Source organism: Hirsutella rhossiliensis, assembly GCF_020360975.1.
Source record: "Hirsutella rhossiliensis strain HR02 chromosome Unknown scaffold00003, whole genome shotgun sequence".
NCBI classification, from domain to species: Eukaryota; Fungi; Ascomycota; class Sordariomycetes; order Hypocreales; family Ophiocordycipitaceae; genus Hirsutella; species Hirsutella rhossiliensis.
Window position 1 is genome coordinate 4,862,334 of NW_025408669.1, and position 27,080 is coordinate 4,889,413.

A 27,080-nucleotide genomic window follows, 5' to 3' on the forward strand; every position below is an offset into this window, starting at 1 on the left:
TTTGTAATCCACGTTAATAACACCTTCGTTGAGGGTGCCCCTATTCTGCCCTGTGTAGCGGTATTTTACCAGCTTGACAGTGCTGTAGCTTGCAGGTATTATATCTAGTTTTCAGTCCCCCCAGAATCAGAACTTCAGTTAGTACCTAGATACTTTAGATAGCAGGCTCGAGCACCGGATTAGTAACCACGGGGCTCTCCGCAACACCTGCTGCTATTATCAAGTTCTTACGGTACCTAGTTACCAGGTATATACGGAGTACGTCACTTCCAAGCTCAAGTCGTCCGCGTAACGCTAGTTCCATCTTTCTTTCGCCCTTCCTCTCTCGCGTCGCGAAAGCCTCATCTTCCCAACCTTTGAGCCCAAGCCTCTGCTCTCCAGTCATCTCTAGCTAGCGCCTCTGTCCACACAACGCACACTCTCATCTTCTCCTCGGACTCGTGTTTTTCAGCCACCGCATCTCGCGCAGCCGCAATTCGCCGTCATGGAACTCTCCGACATCTTGTACGTGTCGCCGGGCCAGCCCAGTCTCAATTGGAGCTAGGAACTGACTCTTTGCGCCCCTTGCTCCAGTCGCTTCGTCAACTTGGCTCTCGGTGCCATCACCGTCCTCGGCGGCATCGCGCAAATATTCGGCTTCAGGCTGTGCGTTTGACCCCTGACTAGCTTCGTTCGAATGTTCCGACCGAAACATCCGCTGACTGCCGAGCTCAGCTCAACCATCGTCGTCGGTGCCTACATGATTGTCTTTGGTCTCGCCATCGCTCTGCTGGGTATGAAGCTCCTCGTCGTCAATGGGACGTGCACTCCTGCTGACGCTCGGGCCAGAGTTCCAGATTCCTCCTCAAATCTCCCGATATGCCTCCTTCCTCTTCTCCTTTGTCGGCCGAGGTGCTTGTAGGTTCTCCAGCTCACCAGTGAACATACCTCAAATACTGATCGTTCCTAGTCTACATTTTCCTTGGCGGCTTGCTACTGGGTGACATGGTCATCCAGAAGATCGCAGGTGGCATTGTCGGCATCGTCGGCATCGGCTATGTCGTCCTCGAATTCGTCCCTTCAATCGAGCCCCCAACAAACATGCGTGAGGCCGATGTCGCAGGCTGGGGCGCTGAGCAGGTCTAGGCAAGACCTGCGCAAGTGCTCCCGGAGCATAGGGCAACGACTTTAACAAGTTCCTCGAGACATCGCGCTTCGGTCAACGAGCTGCACAAGGCGGCGCAAGAGATGGAGCAAATCGCCGACAAATTCAAGACCGCCGGGTAAAGGCGATGGAACCCATGTACTTTTACGGTTCAAGGGTAGACAGGGAACGAGATTGATGCGGACGGCTTGACGGGCTGAGTGGAAGAGTAGTGGTTCGTCGATAGAAGAAGCAAAGAGCATTCTCTTCCCCCTTCGCGCGACCTGCCGACTGGTCCAAGAGAGATTGCCCGGAACTTTGGCCCTGTTCAATTTGAATACGCAGTAATGTTACCACGGACACTCCCATCGGATAAAGGGGAAAGACCTCACGCCTCGAATGGTATCCCACATTTCTGCATCCCGTACCTTATCGCCAGCCCATCGCCGCCTACTTCCACTGACCCGCGTCCTCGACGCCCTTGGCCACGCCCGTCGCGCCGCTCTCGACGCCGGTCCCGAGGGAGCCCAGCGCATTGCCGACGGGCTTGCCCGCGTCCCCCGTGGCGCCCGAGATGGTGTCGCCCACGCCCCTCGTCGCGGCGCCCGTTACGCCGCCCACGGTCCGCGCCACTCCGCCCACCACGTTGCCCAGCGTGCTGGTTGTGAACTTTGCGACGCCGGCGGCCTGGTCGCCCGTCGTGTTTGCCGTCTTGGAGACCCTGTCGTTGGAGGACATGGCGGGTCGGTGCTGTGCGTCTGAGGTTTGTGTTTGATGAATGAGAGGTGGGATCGGATACGAGTCGTCCGAGTTTGGTGACTAGGGGTCTCTGCGCTTGAACCGAGGCACTTGAGGTAATAGAGGGTTTTCCAGAGTTACGCTGAAATCTAGGAAAGGCGGACTTTTATGGCTCGGCCGTAGCCTTGGCGGCAGGCAGGGACAGACAGCTTGGGATAAACAAGATGATGAAGCAGCACAAGGTCCATCTTTCATGACGTTATGACGTCAGCCTGATGCATCTTCAATCTCGATCGCGCATCCCAGCAGAGCTGAGAGCCAGCTGCTCGCGGCACGGTGACATGTGATCCTTCTTTCCAAGAAACAGGTTGGGTGAAGAGCGAACCAAGGAGCCTCAAGGCAAGCCTGCGTCGCGTTTCTTGCCCAAAGCAGTAGGTCAGCAGCCCATCCTCGCCACGGAGCTACGTCGCCGCGTCATTACCCGATGTTGAACTCGTCGGCCGTTGCCTTCATCAGCATCCTGCTCTTCATCCTGATGATGTCGCGCGGGGGCTTCTGCTCTTGCGTGTGCCCCATGGCCGCGTCCTTTGGACCCTTCCTCGCCTTGCGTTCGACCCCTGCGCCGATGCCGCCGGGGGCCTCTCTCAAGCCGAAGCTCTTCGCCGCATGACCCAAGTGCAGCTCGGTGAGGTTAAAGTGCACACGCTCCTCCTTGACATGCGTAGCATAGGCCCGGATGTGTGATCTGAAGCCGCTCCGTGCCAGGTCCAGCCGTTGGGTATCGTTGAGGAGGCGCTGTTCAAAGTGAAGTTGCATGGATTCCGCCTTGTCGTGGTATGAAGATCCGTCTGCGGGTGTCGCAGACGTCTCGACCGGAAACTCGAGCTTGGCCACGAGCCCAGTCTTGAGAACTGACTCGTAAGAAAGCGACGTGGGCGATGTGGATGACTTGAGGAGTTCTATATAGCCCTCCTCCGGCCCCGGAAGAAGGAATAGCACGGCATCACCAGGGCGTCCAGCTCGAGCCGTCCGACCCACGCGGTGAATGTGATCTGCGAAGCTAAAGGCCGGATCGTACTCGATGACCAAGTCGACAGACGGGATGTCAAGACCACGAGACGAGACGTCTGTGGTGATTAGCACCGACGGAGACTTGCACGCGGAAAACGACCGCAGCGTTGCTGTCCGAACTGGCTGGCTGAGCGATCCGTGCATCCTGTGCAAGATGACTTCCGGGCTAGCCGCAGAGGTGACGTATGCCGCCTTGGACACTGTCTTGGCAGTTTGTTCTGCCTCCTTTGGCAAAGGAGCCGGGAGGGCTGAGTCGTCTGGATGCCGGAGAAGCTCGTAGTGAAAGTCGACCGAGTCGGCACAAGACATGAAGATGATGGCTTTCATTATACGGCCGCGGCGAGAGAAGATGGACTTGAGGTGCGCCACCAGCGTCACCAGGCGGAGTTTCGACGGCACGATAATGTACGACTGATGCAGTTGCGCAGGAGCCTTGTGGACTGCATTGTCTTCCGGCTCGTCGGCAGCGTCCTTTTCAGCCGCTAAAAGTGTGGCATCAGTAAGACTGAGTTCACCAAGCTTCTGCACATTCATCTTCATGGTGGCGGAGCAGAGGACGGTGACACGCCTGGTAGGGAGTGCGTCAAGCGCCGTGCCGTTTGTTGTTGTTTTGGAAACGGGCAGGTCCCGCAGCGCAGATATGGCCTTTTGCAGATCTTGCTCGAAGCCAAGGTCCATCAATCGGTCGCCCTCATCCAGTATCAACCAGCGGACAGTTGCGAAGCTCAGAGCCTTTGTGTTGTCTATGTGATCGGCCAACCGACCGGGGGTGGCGACGAGAAAGTTGACGCCCTTCCGAATTCTTGCCTTTTCGGCCTTTTTTGACTCTCCGCCGGTGATTGCGGTGGAAACAAGCCACGGAAAGGGCCGAATGAGTTGCTCGAGGACCTCATGGACCTGCCTAGCCAGCTCGCGGGTTGGCGAGACAATGATGGCAAAGATGCCGGAATCTCGGTGAAGTTGCTTGCCCCCAGCAGAGCCACTCAGGAGCAGGACACGATGGAGAATCGGGAGGAGATAGGAGAACGTCTTGCCCGAACCGGTTTCTGCTTGCACAAATGCATCAGACGTGCTCGATAGCAAGTGCGGAATGACCTTTTGCTGGATGGCTGTTGGGCGATTCAGATTCATCTTGGCCAGCTCGTCCACCAGCCGCGACGACAGGGTAAGGGACCCAAAGTTGGCGACATCGGCGAGCGGCGCGTTGGAAGGCTGCGGCGCTTCCCATTCTTCTTGTTCCGCCGCAGCCGTCGTCTGGGTTGGGTTGTACGAGAAGAGCCGGGAAACGACTTGTCGAGACCCCTTGCCTGAGTCCGCCGCAGGATTCCTGTGTCGATTGGGGAGGTCGGATGGAGCTCCATGGTCGGTGCCAGGGTCATCGTGTGTTGGAAGCCCCGAACGGGCACCTGCATCTCCCTTGGATCTCTCGCCCTCGACTCGGCGACGTTTCGCGAAGCGTTGTTCCTCGACATCGTTGTCCTGGGTAGTCGCGGGGCGTGACGTTGCGAGTTTGGCGCTCCTTTCGGCGCGCTTCCTGTCCCGCCACCGGCCTCCCCTGAATTTGACTTGGGGCTTGAACGGCTCACTTCCGAGCTCGAAATTGAGCAGCATTCCATCGTCGGCCATGATGAATCGGTTGTCTCTACTGTTTCTCGTTGAGCTCGGATTGGGTGGGGCGTCCGTGAAGCAACTTTTGGGTTCTTGAATTTTTTTCTTATCTAAGCCCGTTTTTTATGGGGTTTATCGATAAGATCGATTAGATACTGCCCACTTCCACTTCCGCTCTCACTCACTCGGTACTGCAGGTCGTCCCTCAGTCTACGGTCCGGGGTACAGTGCCTGTGCCGGCTGTACTTGAGCCCGTGCAGGCGAGTCCGGAGGCCATGACTCGTCGGGAGCACTGGACTACTTGAAGACGACCTTGCTGTGAGCGAGCCATTACAAAGTATACGGCTTTCAAATCGTGACATTTTCCAGCCACCTTGATACGAAGCGCTTGTATTAACACCAGTGGCCGTTTTTCGGGAGCGAGTGAGAGTCACTGCGCATTCAAGACAGTAACAGTACGGGAAAGGCGTGCCGGACGCGGACCAAGATGCCGGCGCCGGGTCTCATTAGTAAGACGGGCAGTTGGCGGACTCCGAAGACAGAGCGGGAGATTTTCGTGGACCCTATCCGTAAAGGGTCAAGTGACGGCCCGGGCGAGCTTGGTCAGCGCTGCTGGCGCTATCCTTTAACTGTACTGTACTGTACTTTCAGTGGTTGCAATGCAGGCCCGGTATAACGGCGAGCTGACGTAGACCATTGGCTCAAGCACGTTATTGGTGTGCCTGAAGGCCGTCGACCACGGTCCACAGCTGAGAGGCCGTTTCTTTTTCTTGCCTCTAATCCAGTCCAGTTTAGCCCACCTCGGGTTTCTTTTCCTGCGCATGTCAAGGCTTTTTTCATTCTTTCCTGGGAGGGCGGGCTTGGAACGCCTTGCGCTGGTGACCAGTCGGCTGGCCTTCCCAAGTTTCCCCTTTTCTCTCGTCGGAGACGCTGCTGCAAAATGATGAATCAGGGATTTGATACGGGGACTACAGCGGACTGCGGAGTTAGGCGGCGTTGAAAGCACAGCTTTACCCGAGACTCTCCATTGGATGGCTGTCTGAGGGTGGAGGAGCCCGAGGCTTCCGGCTTCACCCATGGCCCCCACCTTTAAGGCCCGGACAGCGTGGCCGGGGCCGGTTTCTTCTCGCGAGGGATGAAGGTCCAAGTCGTGGTCGTCATCCATTCACCATCCCTGGCGGAGGATGATGCAAAAAAGAGGGAAAATTTCGGCATATTAAATTGAATGAATGCGGGGGCTGAAACCACCCGCTTGACAATGCATGGTTTAGAAGAAACAAACCGCGGCAGCAGAGAGGAAAAGAACAAAGTACATACAGTACCTACGGATACCGAGGAGGGCATTTCGGGTCGCGTCAGGCCAAGAAAGCGTGCCAATGATGACAGCTTGGGACTGACAGACGGAGGCCCCGCGTGGCGTGTCCGGTACATCTCTGGCCACGTGTGTTCAACAGGCTTTGAGAGTCAACGGTACTTAGGTATCTTCGCCGCGGCATCCTTGCGGCCGGCCGAGGTGCTCTGAGAACCGTGTCAGCGCTGAGCCTCCACCCACTTTAACCCCCTAAAAGAAACCTACAATGGACGCGGGAAGAAAAAATCCCCCAAAGTGGCCCCCGCCGCCCCCCCCTCCCCCGGCGCACCCTCGAGATCCCACGCCTACATTTCGCCCGCCGTCTCCCACATTCTCTGCAACTTGTTCTCCTCTACAAGCTCCGGCACATTCTTTCGCCTCCCAAACCATCCCAAATCATACCCCCATTTCCCTTCCCCTGGACCGCGCGTTCGTTTGACGGCTTCGGCGCTGTCAAATGAACCTGCAATTGATCTTCTTCCTTCGTTTCCCCGTGAGTATGCCTCAACGTCGTCGCCGCTTCGTGACTCATGCAGCTCGCCTCGTCGACCCTGCATCGAGCCGCCGACTCTGTGATCCTTTGCTAATATGCGCCCTCACCCAGTTCCTCCCCCCTCTTGCTGTCACCTAAATGCCCACCATCTACTCTTCGCTGTACACGAATTTCATCCGTCAAGGATCAACATTCGCAAAATCCATCACCACTCACGGCTACGCGCAATCCGTCGTAGCTGCCACACACCCTCATGTTCTCAATTCCCAGAACCGCCCCGTCTTCGGTCGCCGACACACAAGCCGACTAGGCCGTCTCTCTACCCTTCAGCTTCATTCGGCTTTCCATACCGAGCGGACAGGAGCTGGCCTCCCGTCCGATCATCGCCATGGCCACGTCCACGGAGGTCTAGATGCCTACTTCGAGGCTCTGCAAAAGAAGCAGGATGCCGGGGACGTCGACAAGGAATGGACCCAGTTTGAGTTTCAGAAGCGGCTTGAGTGGAAGCCGAGCTCGTCCACGATCCTTGTTGCGGATGAGGGTACTGCCGTCACCCACGAGGCCGGTGCTGCTGAGGCCCACGACGACGCTACCGCCGCCTCCTTTTCAACCGAGGAAGCAGCCGCGCTCGCTCACATTGACGCGGCTTTGGAGGGTGAGATCAAGGCACGGAAACTACAAGACGCTGCCGAGGATGCGCTTCAGGCTTTCCAGTCTGCCTCCCTGCCCGTCTCGAGGCTGGACACCCCCGTATCCCGTCGGTCCCTGACTCCAGGGAGTGTCGCCCGCAATCCGACGCCGCCCGTCGACAGCCAGTCGCAGTCTTATGGCAATCATCTTTCCAGCCTCTCGACTACGGCACGATATGCCGAGATTCCGGCCGTCTTCGAGGCCATGCTGGCCACCGGGGTCAAGCCCACCGCCAGTGCCTACAACGCTCTCCTGATGGCGGCCATCCACCTTCCCACCAAGAAGATCGAGGTAGTCTCCAAAGCCCTCGACGTGTACGCGGACATGATTCGTCGACGAGTGACGCCGGACAGCGACACCTACAACATCCTTGTGGGCCTCTTAGCCTCGCGGTCTCTAGAGGTCTCCGAGATGAAGGCTGCACTCGAAGACAAACGTAAACGCTTTGGCGGCATGGACGAGGCGGGAAAGTTCATGTTCGCCTCCCATGAGCTCGAGCATGCTATCCTCTGCGAAGACGACAGGCTAGATCTCGCCATCAAGCTATTCGACATGTCCGTCGATGCGGACACGGCCATGTACTCGGCGGAGACGTACCATCAGCTGATCTCTGCCTGCGCCCAGGCAGGACGCGTTTCTGACATGCTTGCATTGTTCGAGCACATGGAGTCCAGCAAAACCGCCCCCATCGCAGCCATCTTTCCGGCCATGATCACTGCCTTTGCCGCCCGGGGAGACCTGGTCAGTGCCGTCGAATGCTATAACGAGTACCGGATCCTTGCCGTGGCAAACGACGCCGGGAGAGCAACCTTGCGGGACAGACGTGATGACCAGGTCTACGCCGCTGTCATCAACGCTTATGTCGTCTCGGACAAGATTGAGGGCGCCATGAAGTTTTTCAAGAGGATAGTCGACGAGTACGGCGTCCGAGCTGCTGATATCCAGGATGCTTTGGTCAGCACTGGCTTCGTCGACGGCCTCATCTCGCGCGGAGTCTACCAACAGGCTCTCCGGTGGGCGCAGTCGGTCGAGTCTGAATCCCGAGTTCGAGCTCTGAGCCGCGTCGCCACAGCTGCTGCCGACAACAACGACAAGGTGACGGCCATAGAGGCCTACGCTGATCTCGCCCCCACGTCCGGGTCTGTTGTCAATCCGACAATGGCCCTGCTCGCAATGAGCATCCGCGAGGGAGACGTGGCTTCGGCCAGCAAGCACTGGCACGCCCTTGCGAGCCCCGACGTTCGCGCGACCGCATCCTTCATCGAGCCCACAGCCATGTTTGCCGTCGCCTTGATTGGTTCCGGGCAAGTCGCGGAAGGCCTGATTCAGTCGGAGATGATGTTTCAGCGAATTCGGGCGTTCGAGTCGGAGGGGCGGCCTCAGCTCGCTGAGGAGATTGACGAGGGCGTCGATTTTATCCACCGCTACATGCAGACGCGTGGAATCGCCGATCCCCGTGAGCTGGCATCTCAACCGTCGAGCACTCATTCGCAGCTCCTGACAGGCTCTCCTTTCCCGTCGACGACCACGGTTTCCACCTACGAGGACAACTTCGATCCGCATGCGCATAACACCGACTTCAAGGGGTCGTCGCTCATCGCTGATGACCTGGAGGGCAGTCATGGCCGGAGGGGACCCCGTTTGAACGAGGCCCTCAATCGGTTGCGCAACATGCGCCGTGCAAGCCGGCATCCTCGCTACATAACTTACGCAAAGCTGATCTCGGCCGCGGCCCGCGAGGGCAAGATGGAATTGTGCCACGATGTTCTCGCCATGGCCCGCACTGACGTCCCTTTGCTAGCCCAATATCCCATGGTACGGTACGGGTGGTCCTCGATACTGGATGCCATGGTTGGCGCCTGCCTGACCCTGGGCAACCGCGGAAGAGCCGAACAGTACCACCAAGAGCTGCTGGAAATGGGCGCCACGCCATCGGCCAACACCTTTGGCCTCTACATTACCACTCTCAAGGACTCGACCAAGACGTTTGACGAAGCGTCTGAGGCGGTGCGCATCTTCCATCGCGCCAAGAACGAAGGTGTGGAGCCCAGCTCGTTCTTGTACAATGCCCTCATCGGCAAGCTTGGCAAGGCTCGTCGAATCGACGACTGCCTCTTCCATTTTGCCGAAATGAGGGCCCTGGGCGTCAAGCCAACTTCTGTAACGTACGGCACAATCGTCAACGCGCTCTGCCGAGTCAGCGACGAGAAGCTTGCGGAGGAACTTTTCGACGAAATGGAGGCCATGCCCAACTACAAAGCCAGGCCAGCCCCGTACAACAGCATGATGCAATTCTCCCTCACGACGAAGCGCGACAAGACCAAGGTGCTCGCGTACTATGAGCGCATGCTGGCCAGGGGCATCGCGCCCACGTCGCACACATACAAGCTCTTAATTGATACGCACGCGACCCTTGAGCCTGTGGACATGGCGGCCGCGGAAGAGGTGCTCGGCAAGATCCGGTCGTCGGGCCAGCGAACGGAACCAGTTCACTATGCCTCGCTCATCCACGCGAGAGGCTGTGTCCTGCACGACATGGAAGGCGCGCGGAAGCTCTTCGACAGTGTTGTCAGCGAGGGCCTAGCGCCCGTCAACGCCAGTCTGTTTCAGGCGCTCTTGGAGGCCATGGTTGCCAACCATCAGGTGGCGGATACGGAGCCACTGCTGGTTCAAATGCGAAAGAAGGGTATCGAGCTCACGCCGTACATTGCCAACACTTTGATCCACGGCTGGGCTGCTCAGAAGAACATTGGCAAGGCCCAGGAAATCTACGGTGCCGTGGTGAGGGAAAAGCGCGAGCCGAGCACGTACGAAGCCATGACAAGGGCTTTCCTTGCCGTGGAGCAGAGGGAACAGGCCAAGGGCATCGCCGGCGAAATGCTCACCCGCGGGTATCCCAGTGCCGTTGTCAACAAGGTATTGGAGCTGCTCGGCGGCGGCCAGGAGGCTCCAACGGAGTAAGCGACTGTGTGGGAACAATGATTCGATTTCATTTCCTTTGTTACGTTCGGCGAGCCTCTGACGAGATACCTCCATTGGTTTGTGGGGAGGACTTGGGGTGCCGCGAGGGAGCGACATCAGAGGCTTGTTCAATTTCCTTGTCGGCATTCTGCACGGCGTTCTGGGCGTGCTTAAAACGGGAATCGGCCTCGGAACATCGGCCTAGTAGTATTACGAAGGGTTGTTGGCATTGGAGTTTTGGGCCGGCAGCCCACGGATAGACACATCTCCACTCGGCATGGAAAAAGCCAATCTTAGCAGCAGCCAAGAAGAGGCGGGATGGATGGGAGCAAGGAGCCAGGCGGCCCCGGTTGGACAAGATGAGGAATCAGCTATTTGTCTATTTAGACCTTTCAAATGCGACGAAGATCTGGCAGCATCAGTGGTTTGGATGCGTACGTGAGCATGAGCATGCTGCCGGTGAGTGAGGGTTCTCGTGGCCAGAGGAATCATAGATTGCTAGTTCCGGGCAAGAGCGGCTGAGTGGTGGATATGCGGCATCCGCGAGCGCTGTCGAGCTTCGAGGTGAAAGTCGGGTGAAGCCTAGGCTCAGGTTGGGTGAGACGAGGCTTTTTGACGAAGGCGAGAGCGAAGTTACATGAGCCCGTTGCTGTCCGCACGGTACACGTGCCGTTGCCAAGACTGCTCACAGTGCATATTACTAGGCCTTATCGTGGAATGACGCACTGTGCTATGTAGACGCACAACGGCGTTGAGGCTAGGCAAAAGAGAGCGCGTCACGATCCGCATGCAGAAAAGAGACCAACTTTGACCCGACGCGCCCGCCGTTACGAGTCGCCCGTGGAAGTAGCAACGCTCTGTGTCACTGACACGACCAGGTTGGAAGTCACACAACTGCCCTCTTCGGTCCCGGGCGCGGGCGGCTTCGCTGGCGCTCTTTTCTCTCCTCTCCTCATCCTCCTCCTCCTCGTCGGCAAGCGGCTTGCGGCACAGCAACACCCCCGGCTTCTCAAGCAGGCTCCATGGCGAGCCGACATCCGACCGTGGCCGTCTCGGCGCCGGGCAAGGTGCTGCTGGCCGGCGGCTATCTCGTCCTGGACCGGCAGTACACGGGGCTCGTCTTCGGCCTGAGCGCGCGCATCAACGTGGTGGCGGCCGAGATCCGGACGAGCGAGGGCGTACAGCTCAACGAGATTGTCGTCGACAGTCCGCAATTCCTCGAGGCGCAGTGGCGATATGGTTACCATCTGGCGCCCGAGGGGGGGGGCATCAAGGTGACGCAATTGCAGGTGTAAGTTGGGAATGTGCTGTCATCTCACTCGCCCTCTGTTTTCCGTGGTGGCTTCTCATGGGATATGCCGCGACGTGAATTGCTGCTCAGAGCCTCGCTCACAAGGCTTGCCCTTAACAGCGGAACCAAAATCTCGCCCAACAACTTTGTTGAGACGACACTCAGCTACGCCCTGACATACATGAATCAGGTTGCGCCTCCCTCGTCGGGCCACAGCATCGGCGCCGCGCGCCTCATCATCCTCGCCGACAACGACTACTACTCTCAGACGGCGGCATCAGGCGAAGTGCCCGGTCGCTTCGCCAAATTCTCGGTTCCGCTGAGCCGCGCCCACAAGACGGGGCTGGGATCCTCGGCAGCCCTCGTCACCTCGCTGACGGCGTCGCTGCTCAGCCACTACCTGCCGAGGGACGTCTTCGACGTCACGACGCCCGCGGGCAAGAGGACGTTGCACAACCTGGCGCAGTCGGCTCACTGTGCGGCGCAGGGAAAGGTCGGCTCCGGCTTCGACGTCGCGGCGGCCGTCTACGGTTCGTGCGTGTATCGGAGGTTCTCGCCGGAGCTGCTGAGCCAGCTCCCCGAGCCCGGGGCCCCTGGCTTTAGCGAGAGACTTGCAGCTGTCGTGGACGGCGGGGCAGAGTGGGATGTCGAGGTCTCAAACGAGGGGCTACGCATGCCAAAGGGGGTGGCGCTGCGAATGTGCGACGTCGACTGCGGGAGTCAGAGCGTCGGCATGGCCAAGAAGGTGCTGTCATGGAGGAGCAGCGACTCCGAGACATCCGAGCAGCTCTGGGATGCCCTGCAGGCAAGCAACGACCGGCTCGGCTGCGTGCTCCGCGAGGGTGCCGTCGATGAGCTCCCCGCGGCCATCGGGGCCGTCCGCGCGCTGGTGCGGGAGATGGGCCGGCTCAGCGACGTGCCCATCGAGCCCGAGGCCCAGACGGAGCTGCTCGACGCGGTCAGCGCCGTCGAGGGCGTCTACGGCGGCGTGGTCCCCGGCGCGGGTGGCTACGACGCCGTGGCGCTGCTCGTCGACGACGGCGAGGAGACGCGGCGGCGCCTCGACGCCCGCCTCTCCGACTGGAGCCGCGACAAGGGCTCGCACGTCAGGCTGCTGGACGTCGAGGGCGAGGTGGAGGGTGTTCGGCGGGAAGAGCTGGACGTGTATTCAGGGTGGGTGTGACACACCGGCGACGCAATCGAACGGGACCGGGAGCGTAAAAGACGGCAAGGGAGAACGGATAGAAGGCGACGGTTGAACGAAATATTTGTTCAATCGCGGTTTTTATTATTAATCATTATTGATAGTAGCGTGACCATGGCATGGTCCCGTTGATAAAATCGAGCATCGCTTTTTGCCGCGCCCCGAATCCCGAGGCGGCCTCTATTTTTTCTTTGCGCCATATATCATGTTGCCGAGACGAATCTATCCCTCTTTCCGATGTCTATACTCCGAAGTAAAACGAGCAAACCAACGCACCATACCTTGCTTGAAAGGAAGACAAAGAGAGACAAAGGAGTGGAAAGGGGGACAGAGAGTAGGTGGGCAAGCAGCGAAGCTCGTTCCCAACCAAGACAGAAACAAAGCCCCCCTCGTCGCGGCGCCCAAGGACGCAGGTATCCAACAAAGGCAGACCAAAACAGAATACGACGAAGAGAGAATGTGGAGAAGGAAGAAGCATCACCAGGCAGACCGGGTGGTGCGCGGCTGGTGGACGGTGACGACGGGGGTTCGGGACGGGCGAGAGATCTTGTTGAAGGAGGGAGGGCGCGTGGGCGGCAGGGCCTCGAAGACGCCGATGCGGCTGGCGCCGAAGGCTTACTCGTCTTCGGAGACTCCGGGCAGCGAGACGGGCTCTTGCTTGAGGTCAAAGGGAGCAGACTGCAGCTCGTGGTCAGAACATGGCAGGGCGAGGGAGGGCGAGGCGGCACGTACAATCTCCATGGCCGTCTTCTGCTTGCGCCGGCGCTGCAGGAGAGTCTGGACCCGAGAGCAGAGCATGGTGACGTTGTGTGGTTGCGATGCCATGTGGCTTCGCGATGCCCTTCTTTTCCTCGTTCCTGTTGAGCCCGCGTCTTTTCGATGCCTCCCGTCGTGTGTGTGTGTGTGTGTGTGTGTGTATGTATGTGTGTGTGTGCGTGTGTATGCGTGTGAAAGGAGTGGAGGCTCGATGTGAGACGTCAGAAGAGAGCGTGGATGACGATGGGAGAGGGAGAGAGAAAGGGAGCCGAGAGACAGGAATGGGTGTAGGGAGGATATATAGATGTATGATGCCGATGCAGTGCAAGACGCTGACGTCTTCCGTCTCGACTAGTAGGCAGGCCCGGAAACGGACAGGAATAGGAGCAAACCAGCCGCTGGCGAGTGCGTCGCGTCCAGCCCTAGACCCGCGCGCGCCCTCCAAATAACCACCACACCAGCTGTCAAGAGTGTTCTGGCCTCGTTCCACGGGACCCTCTTTTCCTTCTGGCCTTGCTCTCTGTTGGCCGGCAAAGGCTGCAAGGCCGACAAAAGAAAGCAGGCACCCTGGTTAATCAAAGCGACGGCTTTTCGAGGCGTTGCTGGTCCGGGTCCAGGGGGGTGGGCGAGCGTTGCGATCGAGCCACCGAGGAAAAAGAAACGAGGGCGGAAAAAAAATAAACAAGTCGGGGCTCGGGAGAGACGCAGGGTCTGGAGACGCGCGTGTGTGCTCCTTGAATTACAACGGGAAAGGGGGACGAGCAACAGCGATGGGCAAAAGAAAGACCAAGGATGACGAAGACCAAGGTTTCAACGAGTGGCACGCCGACAAAACCAGAGGATGTGTCTGGCTGGGTTCTCGCGTCTCTCTGTCTCGGTCTCTCTCTCTCTCTTCTCTCTCGCTCTCTCTCTTGGTCACTCACTCACTCACTCACTCACTCACTTGCTAGACCCCCTTGTTGGCCGGCTGCTTAATGGGCTTTCCGGCCAAGGCGGGAATCCGACTCGATATATACCAACTACAGGGCAAGCTCGCAGGCATGCACACGTGCCATGCCATGCCATGCCATGCCATGCCATGCTGCTGCACACGTCGCGGGCGCGGTGCCTGAGCCACCGGGAAGGGGTCTTGCCTGCGTCTCAGACGAAAGCGTGGGGGCGATGCGAGCCGAGGGCAATCAACCGCAGGCATGGCCAGGAATGCCGCCTGTCGGGGGTGGCTGGAATCTGGGCCCGGCAATTGCATGTCTTGGCCTGGCAGAAGAGTGCGACGAGGCCAATTGGCAAACGCAAGGAGAGAGAGAGCCTCGTCGACATGGCTCTGCAGGGTCCATTGTGCGATGCCGTCCCTCTTGGGCCAGGGCCAGGGCCAGGAATCGCGAGCCTCAAACGGCTCCTGCGCCTGTGTGCCGGGCCAGCCACTCCGTCTCACCTTCACTCTCCCTTGCGCATGGTGGGACCAAGGCGTCTCGAGACACGCCTCGCCCTCCGGATACTCACAGAGGTGTGACGGCATTCGCTTCCAATCATTCACGTCGCTTCGCGCCATGCCTGCAATTGAGAGGAAAAATTGAAACTCGTAACAGCCATGACAGCCACGGGGCAAAGGACCCTTTGTTGCCCGTTTTTGCCGCCACCAACACAGTGTCCATCTCGCGCCACAAGGGCCCATCCTGCCCCGTCAGATCCCGGTCGCGTGCCAATCGCATAGGGGTATGTAACATGGGTGGATGGGACGGGAGGGAGACATCTCTCGCTAATCTCGACCCGGTGGCCGGGGTTTCGGGGGTGCCGGGGCGGCGTCCTGCAGCAGCCGGCGCAGAAGGCTTCCTTTTTGCGCTACTTGGTGTACTCCTTGACGTGGAAGCTCTTGGACTTGACAAATTGCTCAAAGCCGAAGCGGCCCAGCGTCTGGCCCTTGCCCGAGTTCTTGTACCCGGTCCACGCAAGATCCTGTCGCGTGTCAGCGCAAAAGCAAGCCCAGGTCGGGTCGGGAATGCATACCGGACTCGGGTAGTCGCATCGGTTGACAAAGACCGTCCCTGCCTCGACCTCCTCGGCCAGTCGGTATCCTCGCTCGGTATCCTTGGTCCAGATGCTGGCCGTCAGTCCAAATTCGCTATCATTCATCAACCGGACTGCCTCGTCATCGCCCTTGACCCGCATGACTGGAATCACAGGGCCAAACGTCTCCTGCGTCATGACAAGCATCTTGTGATCGACGCCCGTGAGCAGCGTGGGTTTCACAAAGTTGCCCTTTGCGGGCGCGTCGTTGAAGCTCTCATTTTCCGGCGTCGCATCCTTGGCCCCCTTGTCCAAGGCGTCCTTGACGTGCGCCTCAATCGTCTCCTTGGAACGCTTGGAAATGACGGGTCCAACGTGCGTGGCCTTGTCAAACGGGTCGCCCAGCTTGTAGTCCTTGAGCACCTTTTGGACCGCCTCGACAAAGGCGTCGTGGATGCTGTCATCGACGTAGACGCGCTCCACCGAGCAGCAGCTCTGGCCCGAGTTGAAGACGGCACCGTCTACAAGCTCCTCGGCGGCCCAGGCCACGTCGACATCGCCCCTCACGTAGGCCGGATCCTTGCCGCCCAGCTCCAGCCCGACGTTTACGATGCGGTCGGCGGCCGCTTTCTGCACCGCCAGCCCACCGGCCACGGAGCCGGTAAAGCACACGAGGGCGACCCGGGGATCCCGCACAATCGTCTCCATGATGGTGGGTGAGCCGCAGTGAAAGTACTGCAGGACGCCCTCGGGCAAGCCGGCAGCAGAGAAGATTTCGGCCACGCGCTCGACGACGGTGGGGGTCTGGGGCGACGGCTTGAGAATGACCGTGTTGCCAGACAGGATGGCGGGGATGAGGGAGTTGACGAGAATCAAGTAGGGATACTGAGACAGGGATTAGACGTCGCGCCTGGCGGTGGCGAGGGGGCTGCGACTCACGTTCCACGCAAACAGGACGAGGACAGGACCGACGGGCACCTTGCGAATGAAGCGCTTGAAACCCTTTTCAGGCTCTCCGTCCGTGTCCCTGAGGGCCTCGTCGCTAATCTTGAGCATGTACTCACCGCGCTTGACCGCGGTGGCCACCTCGGTCGCGGCAAAGGCAATGGGCCGGCCCATCTGGACCGTCAATTCCTCGGCCAGCTCGCCCTGGCGGTCCGAGAGGCCCTTGAGAAACTTCCTGACGACATCCTGTCGCTCGCGCAGAGTCGTCTTGCGGAAGCTCTGGAAAGCCTCGGTGGCGACCTTGGGCAGCAGCTCCAAGTCGGCCTGCGAGACGCCGTTGCGGGTGAGGATGGCCTCGTTGGTGGTTGGGGAGATGGTGGTGATGACCTCGACAGACATGGCGGGCGACGGCTGAGCTCTGGTGAAGAGTTGTATAGTCTGTGGCCGTTGGAGGCGGACGTGGGCTGGGCAGGATGAGAGGTTTGGAGCAAGGTGGGCGAGATGGAGGGAGCTTGGCCTCGTTGCGTCCTATCAGGGCACCTGCCCCGCGGCCCCTTGCTGCGTTCCCGGAACCAGGCGGCTCCATCAAAGACGCCGCGCCGAGCGAGTATCGGCTACGCAAGGCCCCGGTGGATGCGGGTACCGGCTTAGCAGAAGCATTAGCCGCCAGCCGCGCAACGGCGCACCGAGGAGGAAGTGGTTTGTGGGCCGCCATCGCAAACGGAGCTCTCGAACAGGGGTCATTCCAAAGCAACCCTCGGACGCGTGGCCCTGAGAGATTGGGACCCCTCCGAGACTCTGAAGACTCTCAGCTGTCAGAAAAGGAGCTCTCATCAGAAGTTCGGGGTTTTCAAGATGTGTGCCCGTCTTCGCCAGGCTTCGAGTACCTCAACTTACTGTACGCGACCCCTCCAAAGATTAAGTGGGGCCGGGTCTTCTTATCGATATGATTCGACTTTTCCCCAATCTCGATTCCTCCGCTCATCTCTTCCCAGACTTACGCGCAAGAGTCCCAGCCGCCGCCGCACCATGGCACCCCCAGAGCGAAACGAGTTCCTCGATGCGTCTGACAGCGAGGGCGACCATGTCGACGACTACAACTCGGACGATGACATGGCCAAGGGCGGCCACAGAGCCAGCAAACGGCGCAAAGTCGACAGCCGCCGACGTGGCGACGAGGCTAGCGACGCAGAGAGTGATAATTCCAGTGACCACGAAAAGGACGACGAAAAGGCTCCTGAAGGAAGCGGCAGAGAAGACGATAAAGAAGAGGCGCCAAAAGACAACGGCACGGCCAAGGCGAAGCAATCCAAACCAAAGCTGGAAACCGAGCTTCCAGACATCACCAGGCCCTTGACCAAAAAGAACCTCGTCGCCTCTGAAAAGGCGATTAAAAAGTCTGGAGTCGTATTCCTCTCCAGGATACCGCCGTTTATGAAACCCGCCAAGCTGCGCTCCCTCCTCGAGCCGTACGGGACCATCAACCGCATATTCCTCGCCCCCGAGGATCCCGTCGCGCACACCCGCCGGGTGCGGGCCGGCGGAAACAAGAAGCGCCTCTACACAGAGGGATGGGTCGAGTTTGTCAGGAAAAGGGACGCCAAGGCCGTCTGCGAGCTGCTCAACGCGCACATCATTGGCGGCAAAAAAGGCAACTACTACCACGACGACATCTGGAACCTCTTGTACCTCAAGGGCTTCAAGTGGCACCACCTGACGGAGCAGATTGCCTCAGAGAATGCCGAGAGGACAAGTCGCATGAGGGCCGAGATTAGCAAGGCCACCAAGGAAAACAAGGAGTTTGTGAGGAACGTGGAGCGGGCCAAGATGCTCGACGGCATGCAAGCCAAGGCCAAGAAGAGGAAGGCCGACGACGACAAGGCCGTCGCGCCGGCAGAGCGGGCCCGGACCTTTAAGCAGGTGCCGCAGATTAGGAAGATGACGGATGCTGAGGAGCAGCCCGAGCAGGTCACCCGAGTGCTGAGCAGGATTTTCTAGGTCGGCGTTGATTCGGCGCATGCAAGCGGCACGGTGTTTGGGATTGGACATTGGAACAGCTTCAGGCTTCTGTAGAGTGCAGATTTTATATTCAAAACTGACCATGCTCACTTCCATGTGGAAGAATCTCGAGCCAAGGTGCCGCGCTGCGTCTCTGCTCCAGCCCGAGAATAATTAAATAATTAAATACAGTACAGTGCTGTACATAGGGCCTCGCTCGGCCTGTAATTACTGTACCGCAGCGCAACAACCTACCGCCCCACCAGCCTAGGCCCTCCAGAGCCCCCCCCCGCTGTGGCGGCCGGCCGATAAGGTGCTTGGGACTGCTTATCAAGCAGCGGGGCAAACATTTTTCTGTCCCTCAGTTTCGCTCGCTCTGCATTCGCGCCTCAACCATCTACATCAAATCCCCTCATCGCATCTCCATCCTTGATCGTCCAACACCATGTCCATGGACATCGACGAGGCCCCCGTGGCCATGGGCGGTGGCCCGCAACAGACGGGCGCAACGTGCGTCGCCCAACCCATTCCCCGCCAGGCTCTTTACCCGCTGACATCTTCCCCGTCTCCAGAATCCTCTGCTGCAACTGCGGCGCCCCCATTGACGGGACCACGGCCACCGGCGCCCTGTGCTTCGCCTGCGTCAAGCTCACCGTCGACATCTCCCAGGGCGTCCAGCGCGAAGCCACGCTCAACTTTTGCCGCGACTGCGACCGGTGGCTGATGCCCCCGACAAGCTGGGTCGTGGCCATGCCCGAGTCACGCGAACTGCTGGCCCTGTGTCTCAAGAAACTCCGCGGCCTCAACAAGGTCCGCGTCGTCGATGCGAGCTTCATCTGGACAGAACCCCACTCGCGCCGGATAAAGGTCAAGCTCACCATCCAAGACTCGGTCCAGGAAGGCGTCCTCCTCCAGCAGAGCTTCGAGGTCATCTACGTCGTGGCCACGCAGCAGTGCCCAGAGTGCGCAAAGTCGTACACGGCCAACGTCTGGAGGGCCTGCGTCCAGGTCCGGCAAAAGGTCCTTCACAAGCGCACCTTTCTCTTCCTCGAGCAGCTAATGATGAAGCACGGCGCTCACCGGGACACCCTCAATATCAGGGAAGCCAAGGACGGCATCGACTTTTTCTTTTCCCAGAGGAACCAGGCCGAGAAATTCATCGACTTCCTCAACTCGGTGGTGCCCGTAAAAGTCAAGGCCTCTCAGGAGCTGATTTCGCAGGATGTCCACACGTCAAAAAAGTCGTTCAAGTTTTCCTATTCCGCCGAGCTGGTGCCGATATGCAGAGACGACCTCGTTGCCATGCCCATCAAGCTGGCCAAGCAATATGGAAACATCTCGCCACTGGTCCTGTGTCACAAGATCGGCACCTCGGTGTACCTGCTTGACCCCCAAACGCTGCAGACTGCGGATATCAGCGCACCCATCTACTGGCGCGCCCCTTTCGCGTCTCTGGCCGATGCCCGGGAATTGATCGAGTTCGTTGTCATGGACATCGAGCAGACGCCTACCCGGAGAGGGAAATGGGTGCTTTCCGAGGCCACGGTTGCTCGCGCATCCGACCTCGCCGTCAACGACAAGACGTACTTTACCAGGACGCACCTCGGCCACTACCTGCAGCCCGGCGACTCGGCCATGGGATACTTGCTGACGGGGACAATGTTCAACAATCCCGACTTTGAGGCGATTGAGGAGTCCAACACGTACTCGTCGACGATACCGGATGTCGTCTTGGTCAAGAAGCATTACCCCCACCGCCGGAGGAATCGCCGCCGCAACTGGAAGCTTAAGCGCTTGGACAAGGACGAGGGCGAGCTTCTGCCCAAGAAGGCGGACCAGGAACGCATGGATCGCGAGTACGAGCTGTTCCTGCAGGACGTTGAGGAGGACGAGGAGCTGCGTGCAGCTCTGGCGCTGTACAAGAACGAAAAGAAGCGGGCCGACGAGGAGATGAGCGTGGCGGAGACGGAGGATGATGGAGATGACGGGGTGCCGCGGGTGAATATGGAGGAGCTGCTGGATGATTTCGAGGAGCTCACGATGCATGATACATAGCTGGTTGATGCGTCGTTTCCATCATTCTGTTCGACCTTGGCTCCGTTCTGTGCATTGCGAATGGTTCGTGGCATGGAGGTCCAGGTGCGTGAAGCATGTCTTGGCTACCTACGCCCGCGCAAGGAGGCGGCGCTTTATAAAAAGGATGGTATCGTGTCCGGGGACAGTTTTCTGGGGGGATCTCTGTCGTCGTTCTTGCGCAGCTGGGCCCTCGACTTTGCCCGCCGCATCCTCCGCCGGTTGATGCTAAACGGGTCATCGTCATCCGTCGCGTCCTCGTCGCTGCCGCCCGCATGCCGCCCCTCGAGATCCACCCTGCCACGCCTGTCTCGCGCGCTGTCTCGGGTGCGGTCCCGCGTGACGATGTCTCGCACGCCGTTACCCCGCGAAGGGGCGTCAACGTGGAATGTAGCCTGGTCTGCTACCGTGGCGGGTAGATTGCGCCGACTTGGCGGAGGAAGAGGGGATGCATTGGAATTCTGAGTCTGTCGTCGGGGGGTCGACCGGGCGGCGGCGGCGGCGACGGTGGGCTGCTGGTAGCCGGCAGCGGCGCGGGTTGTCGGGTGAGTCGCGGGTGCGCAGGACGATGATATGCAGCGAGCCTCGCCGCGGGGGGTCTCCATCAGGCCCTGGAGGGTGGTGCCGACCCACGGCGCATCATCATCGCCATCGCCATCGCCATCGCCATCGGCCGCCTGTCGGGCCCGCCGCGGCGTCAGGACCTTGCGCTGGCGAGCGGCGCGCTTGAAGGCGGCGTCGCGCAGGCGCGCCGTGGCGGTCTGGGGCCCGACGACGGGGCGCTCGATGGCGCGGATGGTGAGGGCGTGCTGGCTCTTGGCGCGGGCCTTGAGGCGGTTGTACTCTGCGCGGTGGAGGTGCGTGGTGAAGCGCTGCGCCGTGTGCAGGAATTCGTCCTCGACCATGCGGTAGCGGTCGTCGGAGGGGATCATGGGCCTGCGGATCAAAAGCAAGGCATGAGCGACTGCACCAGACCTCCGATCGTCAAGGTGAAGGGGGGAGAACGAGGACGGGATACAGACTGCTCCGGTGGCGGCTCTGGCGGCGGCGACGTCGAGGGGCTGCGAAGAAGTTCAAACAGGCCTGCTGCTGTCCCCGGCCCCGAGGCGTCAGCCCTTTTCTCTCACGAGCAACGAAGTACTGGGGCTACTGCTTCATCCCATCGCCATCACAGGGAGGGCGTCTCACCTGGAGAGCCGTGGACGCGACGTCGCTGCGGCGTGGGCGAGGCGCGAGGTGGCGGCGTGCTCGCGGGGAGGCTTGGCTGTTCTGGAGACGCGACGGGGCTGTCGGGCCTGGGCTTGGCCGAGGGCTTGGGCGATGGGCTGCTTTGCTTTTGCTTCCAGGGCAGCCGGCGCGCCATGGTGGCGAGGGCGGAGGAGGAGGAGCAGCAGGTGCGCGGGCGGGTGCGATGGTGGGAGCAGGAGCGGGAGCGAGGAATTGAGGTTGTGGAAATGGATAGGGCTGCGAGGGAGGTTCGCGATAGAGAATACCGAATGTGAGCGTGCACGACAGGTGGATGAGCAAGTACCTTGGAGTGCCAATTGCGGATTGGGTGACGGCCACCCTGCACTCGTACAACATCGCGTGTCGCAAACTCAAAGCAATCGTGGCACACGACAGTCGCGTACAGAAACGACGGGAAAATGGCGGCCGGAGATTTCTGTTACAAGTCTCCCGGGCTCGAGGCATGCCCACGATGCAAAGGTGGAGGGGGTACAGGGTAGGCAGTCTGCCTCATGCACCAGAACATACCGTCTCTTCTCCCCCTCGAGGCTCCGAGGAGTTCAACTTGCAATTGAAAAATGAAGGAGCACGTCACTGGGGATGTCCAGTGCCGATGACGTGGTATCGCCCGCCCAACGGGATGCGTCCCTCGGCTCAGCCGCGCCGACTGTTGGTGCCGGACGGACGACGCCGCCGGGCTCCTGCAGGCACCTGATTTTCCGTCCAATCATGGCTCCCCGGCGCCGGAGCCGGCACATTCCCGCCGCCCGGGCAAGCCGTCCCAGTGGACCCGCGTCGCTTTCCGAGAGCTTCGGTCCCGGAGAAGACAGACTTGAATGCCGCCTCCGACGTCGGTTTCTCACGGCGACGCCTTGTCCATTGAAGCTCCAAATCGAGCATACCTGTCCTCTGGCACAGAAATTGCCCGACGTCATGTTGACATTTGCCGTGTTGGACTGTCTGCGGTTGCCCTGGTGTTGCCCCCCCCCTGGCAAGTCTTTCATCAACCAAGTTTAGAAATCAATCACCCGAGCCCTGCTATAGCGACAATCTAAGTTACCCGCGTCTTCCCATCCCGAGGAGAGCAGGAGCGAGATATTGGCCGGCTTACTCGTTTCTTCACCGCACACGCCGTCGCTCTCCTGAACGAAAACGCCACCGTTTCTTCACATGGTTGACTCTACTATTCTTGATGAACGAGGTGGGTAGATGCTGCCATGCTGTTACGAGTGTTTCTACTTCCCTTGGCTGTGTCGCTCTACCTCGAGGCACCCCCTTGGTCTCGTCTCTGGTCTTGTCTTGGCATACCCCACAGCTTCCCCTTCAACGTACGACGTGCGACAAGAAGCGTGGCTCGGGTGCTTGAGGGCAACTGCAGCGCACATGATGCAAAGATTCGATATCGGGATAGATGGCGTCGTCGGCCAAGGGTCCAAATGTCCGCACCCGCGCCTCAATTCGCTCAAATAACGACGCATTTCCGAGCCTTCAGCAGGAGGTTGCAACAATCCGGCCCGCCAGTGTTAAATCCGGCCCTTCTGGTCCTCACGGCTGTATAGGCGGCGGCGCCCACTTAGTCTAGCCTCCCACTCAACGACTCCTCCAAGGCCCGACGAAGCCGCCTTGAGCTGGCCTGACTCGAATTGGGTAGTTGCGATGCCCGCGTAGCCGGCTGTGGCGGCTGTGACTGTGATGCCGGATGTGGCGGCTGTGACTGTGATGTGACTGTGATCTGACTGTAATGCCGGTTGTGATGTCGGCTGTGATGCCGGCTGTGATGCCCCTCGCCGTGAGGAGTTTGGTGTAAGTAACTCGGTTTTTACGGGGCCGGCCGCGTGTAACTATAACAACGTCGGGGTCGCAGATTTAAAGCATCGGCTCCTCGAGGTCCTTAGAGTAGTCGTTAGGTAGTGGCTAAATCTACCTAAAATGGGGGGTGTCTTTACCAACAGCTTCTTAAGCCACTGGATATCATGCAAGCACATTACGCTTTTCTAGCATTAGCCCGGCTTAAAGGCACTGAAGGATCGTGTAGGCACAAGACAGGCCAAGCTGGGTTGTAAGTCGCCCGGTGCAAGGCCGCAATGGCTGTAGCTCCCGCGTTTGGTCAGGGCATCGCGGCGCTGGTGATAGCTTCAAATTTGGGGTGCATGTGTATGGGCGGGTGCAGGCGCGGGTGCCGGCATTTGGGCGGTACCGCTAAGTACCTGCCATGCGGGCGCGGTACAAATGGGCGGGGCGGGCTGGTGTTAATAATAGTACGTATACTAAAAATGGGAATTTTGTACGAATAGCGATGTGTTTGTGTACAAATAGTAATACTCGACATAAAGGGCAGGTGTGCCGGTCCTCGGCACTTGCAACATTACAGTTCAGTAGGCCACGGCTCGTCGGTCGCGGACACGGCCACAAGGGCCCGCAGGCTTGTCTGAGTCCGGCGCTGGGGGCTGTAATTAGCACTACACCACTGTGCCAAGTTACGCCTGTTTCGCTTGTGTCTTCGATCGTATGTAAGAACAAAGGCGGCATGGTTTGGCCGCTGCCTTGCCAGAGGGAGTTAGTGGTGACGGCCTGCCGAGAGACCCCTCCCCCCCCCGCAATTTAAGGGCGCATAACTACTCCGTATGCTGGGCGCACGTCTACAAGTAGGCTATAAGCAAGTCCTCGCTACTTGAACGTGCGACAAAGCGATGACGTCATTCCCGGCCCGCGCATCGCCCTGGTTCTCCCTCTTTCTCTCAAGAAACTGCGAAACATGCTGGAGTGCAGCTTGGAAAATAATGCATTTGCATTGGGCGCAGCCAAGGGCGATTGAGCGATTCCTACTGCTTCATGTGATGGAAGCATGTCTGGGGATTCCTTGTACCCAGAACCTCTCGCCCTGTAGCCCCCATGGCGCAGTCTCTAGCAAACCCCAGCGCCACTCTTCCGCCACGTGAGCGCCCGTCGAGCCAAAAACGTGGTGGCTTGACTGACTGACATTGTCCTTGTCCCAACTCCTTTGTATGCAGCGAAAGACTGCTTCTCCCTCCCACAAGCGTCTGACGCCTCTTCGGACTGCCTCCGCATAGCCAGGGACGCTTTTCCCAAAAGAAAAGAAAAGAGGAGCCTCGCATGCAAATCATCCACCCCTCCACTGGAAAAAGTCTCCTGGGGAGAAAGATTGGGGGTCCGCGTGGAGCAACGGCCACGGCGCTTCCGCCGAGGCTCACCGCCCAACAACCTCCACCGCCTCTGGCTCTCCGGAGCGAAGCAGCTGGCGACGAGCCATGGCGACGAGCCTTTCTCTACCACCCATGCTGATGGGTCGGGCGGACCGAGGAGGGGGCCGTTGGCTGGGTGTTGCCTGCCCTTCTCCGCATGGTCAGACTCAGACCCGTTGGACGGCATGACAGGCCGGCAAATCTGTCCGAACGCCCGCACGTTTCTTTTTCCCGATGCCATGTCTCTTTCTATAAATCAAAGCCGGTAGACGACGACGCAAGGGAGTCTCAGTCCCCTCATACTGTATGTCTCTCTCTCTGGGTCTTGAACAACTGAGTCGATATCAAAAAGCCCAGCCGCCTCTCCTGGTTGTCAGCCTGCTCCCAGACAAGCCTCGCAGCCATGACGCCCGCCGTCTACCTCGCCCTCGCCCTCCTCGCCCTCCTACCCCAGGCCGCTGGCCAGCCGCTGGCCAGCCCCGGCGGCGGCGGCAACAGCCCTGCAGAGGCGAGCCGGCCCACGGTGACGCTCGAGGCAGGCCGCGTCGCCGGCACCGCGTCGCCCGCCGCCGTCAACCGCTTTCTCGGCGTGCCCTTTGCCGCGCCCCCCGTCCGCTTCGACCCGCCCCGGCCCGCACCGCAGTGGCAGGGCATCTACGACGCCTCGCGGCCCAAGCCCGCCTGCGTCCAAAAGTTTAACTACCCGGATGATGTCCGCAACCGCGCCATCCGGTGGTTCAGCACCCCGGGCCCCCCCGCCGGCGAGAGCGAGGACTGCCTGTACCTCGACGTCTTCGTGCCCGCCGGCGCCGCCGAGGGCTCCAAGGCCGTCATGTTTTGGCTCTTTGGCGGCGCCTTCTCCTTTGGTACGGGCTCGCTGCCTTTGTATGACGGTGCGAGCTTTGCCGAGAACCAGGACGTCATCGTCGTTTCGCCAAACTACCGCACAAACGTCTTTGGCTTCCCCGGCTCGCCCGAGAAGCCCCAGTCCGAGCAGAACCTCGGGTGGGTTTACCGTCCTTGTCTTTCTCCCCCTGTTTTTTTATTTTCTTTATAAAAAAAAACCGGTGTCAGGACTAACACTCACCATCAGATTCCTCGACCAGCGCATGGCCCTAGAATGGGTGCAGCGCAACATCCGCGCCTTTGGAGGTGACCCCAAGCGCGTGACACTCTTTGGCGAGAGCGCTGGCGCCGGTAGCGTCGACGTGCTCGTCACCAACCCGCCCGAGCCCGTACCCTTTGCCGGCGCCATCATGCAGTCAGGCCAGGGCTCCATCGCCACGCCCAACCGCAAATCGGCCGACTCGTGGCAGAAGCTGGTCAAGGCCGCCGGCTGCGACATCCCCGGCGGCGCCCTCGCCTGCGTCCGCGCCCTGCCCGCCTCTCGCCTCAAGGACATTGTCGAGCGCCAGGCCCTGACCTTTGCTCCCATCTACGACGGCGGCGCCACCTACAGGGGCTCCGGCCGCCAGGACCGCCGCCGCTCCACCCCGGCCGCCCCCGGCCGCATCGCCCGCGTGCCCATCCTCATCGGCAGCAACGCCGACGAGGGCGGCGTCTTTGTCTACGGCCAGACCGACATCCAGGGCTTCCTCGCCAAGCTGCTGCCCGCGAACTCGACAAAGCTCATCAGCACCCTGCTCGGCACCTACCGGCCCGACGGCGGCCTCGGCCCCGTCAACAGGCAGCTCGCCGCCATCCTCGGCGACTTCAACTTTGGCTGCCCCGCAAAAGTCGTCGCCGAGGAGAGCGCCGCCGTCGGCATCCCCTCGTGGCGCTATTACTTTAACGCAACCTTCTCCAACACGCAAATATTCCCCGGAAGCGGAGCATACCACTCTGCCGAGATTTCGCTCGTCCACGGCACCTACCCGCGCGCCGGCGCAACCCCCTACCAGGCCGAGGTCAGCAGGGCCATGCAAAAGGCCTGGGCCGACTTCGCCAGGGACCCGGCCCGCGGTCCCGGCTGGCGGTCCGCCCTGGAGGTCGCCGTCTTCGGCGCCGGCGTCCGCCCCGGCGGCGACGACGGCACCGGCCAGCCCGCCATGGCCCTCGAGAACCCCGCCCGCATCGACCGCATGTGCTTCCTCTACAAGAGCATCTACGACGCAGCCACCTTGACGTGAGCCCGTCTTCCCTCCCCGCGGTTTGTGCCGCCGCCTGTATATGTCTTGCTCCTCCCCTGTTCTCCGGCAAAGAACTGTACATGCCTTTGTATATTCTTCGTTTCTCTCTTCTACTGTGTCATATTCAGCTCAGCGTATATGATGGTATGGGTACGACGTCAACGATCCAACACATGGGCTATCTTCAGGGTTTCCTGTACATACTTTTCTCAAGG

At 59.8% G+C, this 27,080-nt stretch overlaps 11 protein-coding genes across 11 annotated transcripts; 6 read left to right on the plus strand and 5 right to left on the minus strand.

The window, feature by feature from the left end:
* Positions 1 to 484: 484 nt before the first annotated feature.
* Positions 485 to 1,125, plus strand: HRG_03742 (COPI associated protein; the record flags this gene model as incomplete). The annotated part of the gene is made up of 5 exons (XM_044862213.1): positions 485 to 504; positions 574 to 645; positions 715 to 773; positions 829 to 897; positions 950 to 1,125. The coding sequence occupies 5 exons, from the start codon at positions 485 to 487 to the stop codon at positions 1,123 to 1,125; spliced, it is 396 nt and encodes a 131-aa protein (XP_044723239.1).
* A 448-nt stretch (positions 1,126 to 1,573) lies between these two features.
* HRG_03743 (uncharacterized protein) lies at positions 1,574 to 1,861 on the minus strand (the record flags this gene model as incomplete). Its single annotated transcript, XM_044862214.1, has 1 exon — positions 1,574 to 1,861. The coding sequence occupies one exon, from the start codon at positions 1,859 to 1,861 to the stop codon at positions 1,574 to 1,576; it is 288 nt and encodes a 95-aa protein (XP_044723240.1).
* A 477-nt stretch (positions 1,862 to 2,338) lies between these two features.
* Positions 2,339 to 4,558, minus strand: HRG_03744 (DEAD/DEAH box helicase domain-containing protein; the record flags this gene model as incomplete). Its single annotated transcript, XM_044862215.1, has 3 exons — positions 2,339 to 3,500; positions 3,555 to 4,259; positions 4,326 to 4,558. 3 exons carry the CDS (start codon positions 4,556 to 4,558, stop codon positions 2,339 to 2,341), a joined length of 2,100 nt encoding a protein of 699 aa, XP_044723241.1.
* A 1,964-nt stretch (positions 4,559 to 6,522) lies between these two features.
* HRG_03745 (PPR repeat family domain-containing protein) lies at positions 6,523 to 10,035 on the plus strand (the record flags this gene model as incomplete). The annotated part of the gene is made up of 1 exon (XM_044862216.1): positions 6,523 to 10,035. The coding sequence occupies one exon, from the start codon at positions 6,523 to 6,525 to the stop codon at positions 10,033 to 10,035; it is 3,513 nt and encodes a 1,170-aa protein (XP_044723242.1).
* A 1,022-nt stretch (positions 10,036 to 11,057) lies between these two features.
* HRG_03746 (phosphomevalonate kinase) lies at positions 11,058 to 12,509 on the plus strand (the record flags this gene model as incomplete). Its single annotated transcript, XM_044862217.1, has 2 exons — positions 11,058 to 11,326; positions 11,447 to 12,509. 2 exons carry the CDS (start codon positions 11,058 to 11,060, stop codon positions 12,507 to 12,509), a joined length of 1,332 nt encoding a protein of 443 aa, XP_044723243.1.
* A 636-nt stretch (positions 12,510 to 13,145) lies between these two features.
* On the minus strand, positions 13,146 to 13,328 carry HRG_03747 (uncharacterized protein; the record flags this gene model as incomplete). Its single annotated transcript, XM_044862218.1, has 2 exons — positions 13,146 to 13,208; positions 13,263 to 13,328. The coding sequence occupies 2 exons, from the start codon at positions 13,326 to 13,328 to the stop codon at positions 13,146 to 13,148; spliced, it is 129 nt and encodes a 42-aa protein (XP_044723244.1).
* A 1,797-nt stretch (positions 13,329 to 15,125) lies between these two features.
* Positions 15,126 to 16,634, minus strand: HRG_03748 (aldehyde dehydrogenase family domain-containing protein; the record flags this gene model as incomplete). Its single annotated transcript, XM_044862219.1, has 3 exons — positions 15,126 to 15,239; positions 15,291 to 16,175; positions 16,230 to 16,634. The coding sequence occupies 3 exons, from the start codon at positions 16,632 to 16,634 to the stop codon at positions 15,126 to 15,128; spliced, it is 1,404 nt and encodes a 467-aa protein (XP_044723245.1).
* A 630-nt stretch (positions 16,635 to 17,264) lies between these two features.
* HRG_03749 (pre-rRNA-processing protein ESF2) lies at positions 17,265 to 18,233 on the plus strand (the record flags this gene model as incomplete). Its single annotated transcript, XM_044862220.1, has 1 exon — positions 17,265 to 18,233. One exon carries the CDS (start codon positions 17,265 to 17,267, stop codon positions 18,231 to 18,233), a length of 969 nt encoding a protein of 322 aa, XP_044723246.1.
* A 445-nt stretch (positions 18,234 to 18,678) lies between these two features.
* On the plus strand, positions 18,679 to 20,288 carry HRG_03750 (NMD3 family domain-containing protein; the record flags this gene model as incomplete). Its single annotated transcript, XM_044862221.1, has 2 exons — positions 18,679 to 18,743; positions 18,806 to 20,288. 2 exons carry the CDS (start codon positions 18,679 to 18,681, stop codon positions 20,286 to 20,288), a joined length of 1,548 nt encoding a protein of 515 aa, XP_044723247.1.
* Positions 20,289 to 20,422: 134 nt separating this feature from the next.
* On the minus strand, positions 20,423 to 21,669 carry HRG_03751 (uncharacterized protein; the record flags this gene model as incomplete). The annotated part of the gene is made up of 3 exons (XM_044862222.1): positions 20,423 to 21,242; positions 21,329 to 21,389; positions 21,495 to 21,669. 3 exons carry the CDS (start codon positions 21,667 to 21,669, stop codon positions 20,423 to 20,425), a joined length of 1,056 nt encoding a protein of 351 aa, XP_044723248.1.
* Positions 21,670 to 25,139: 3,470 nt separating this feature from the next.
* Positions 25,140 to 26,865, plus strand: HRG_03752 (carboxylesterase family domain-containing protein; the record flags this gene model as incomplete). The annotated part of the gene is made up of 2 exons (XM_044862223.1): positions 25,140 to 25,741; positions 25,830 to 26,865. 2 exons carry the CDS (start codon positions 25,140 to 25,142, stop codon positions 26,863 to 26,865), a joined length of 1,638 nt encoding a protein of 545 aa, XP_044723249.1.
* Positions 26,866 to 27,080: the final 215 nt, after the last annotated feature.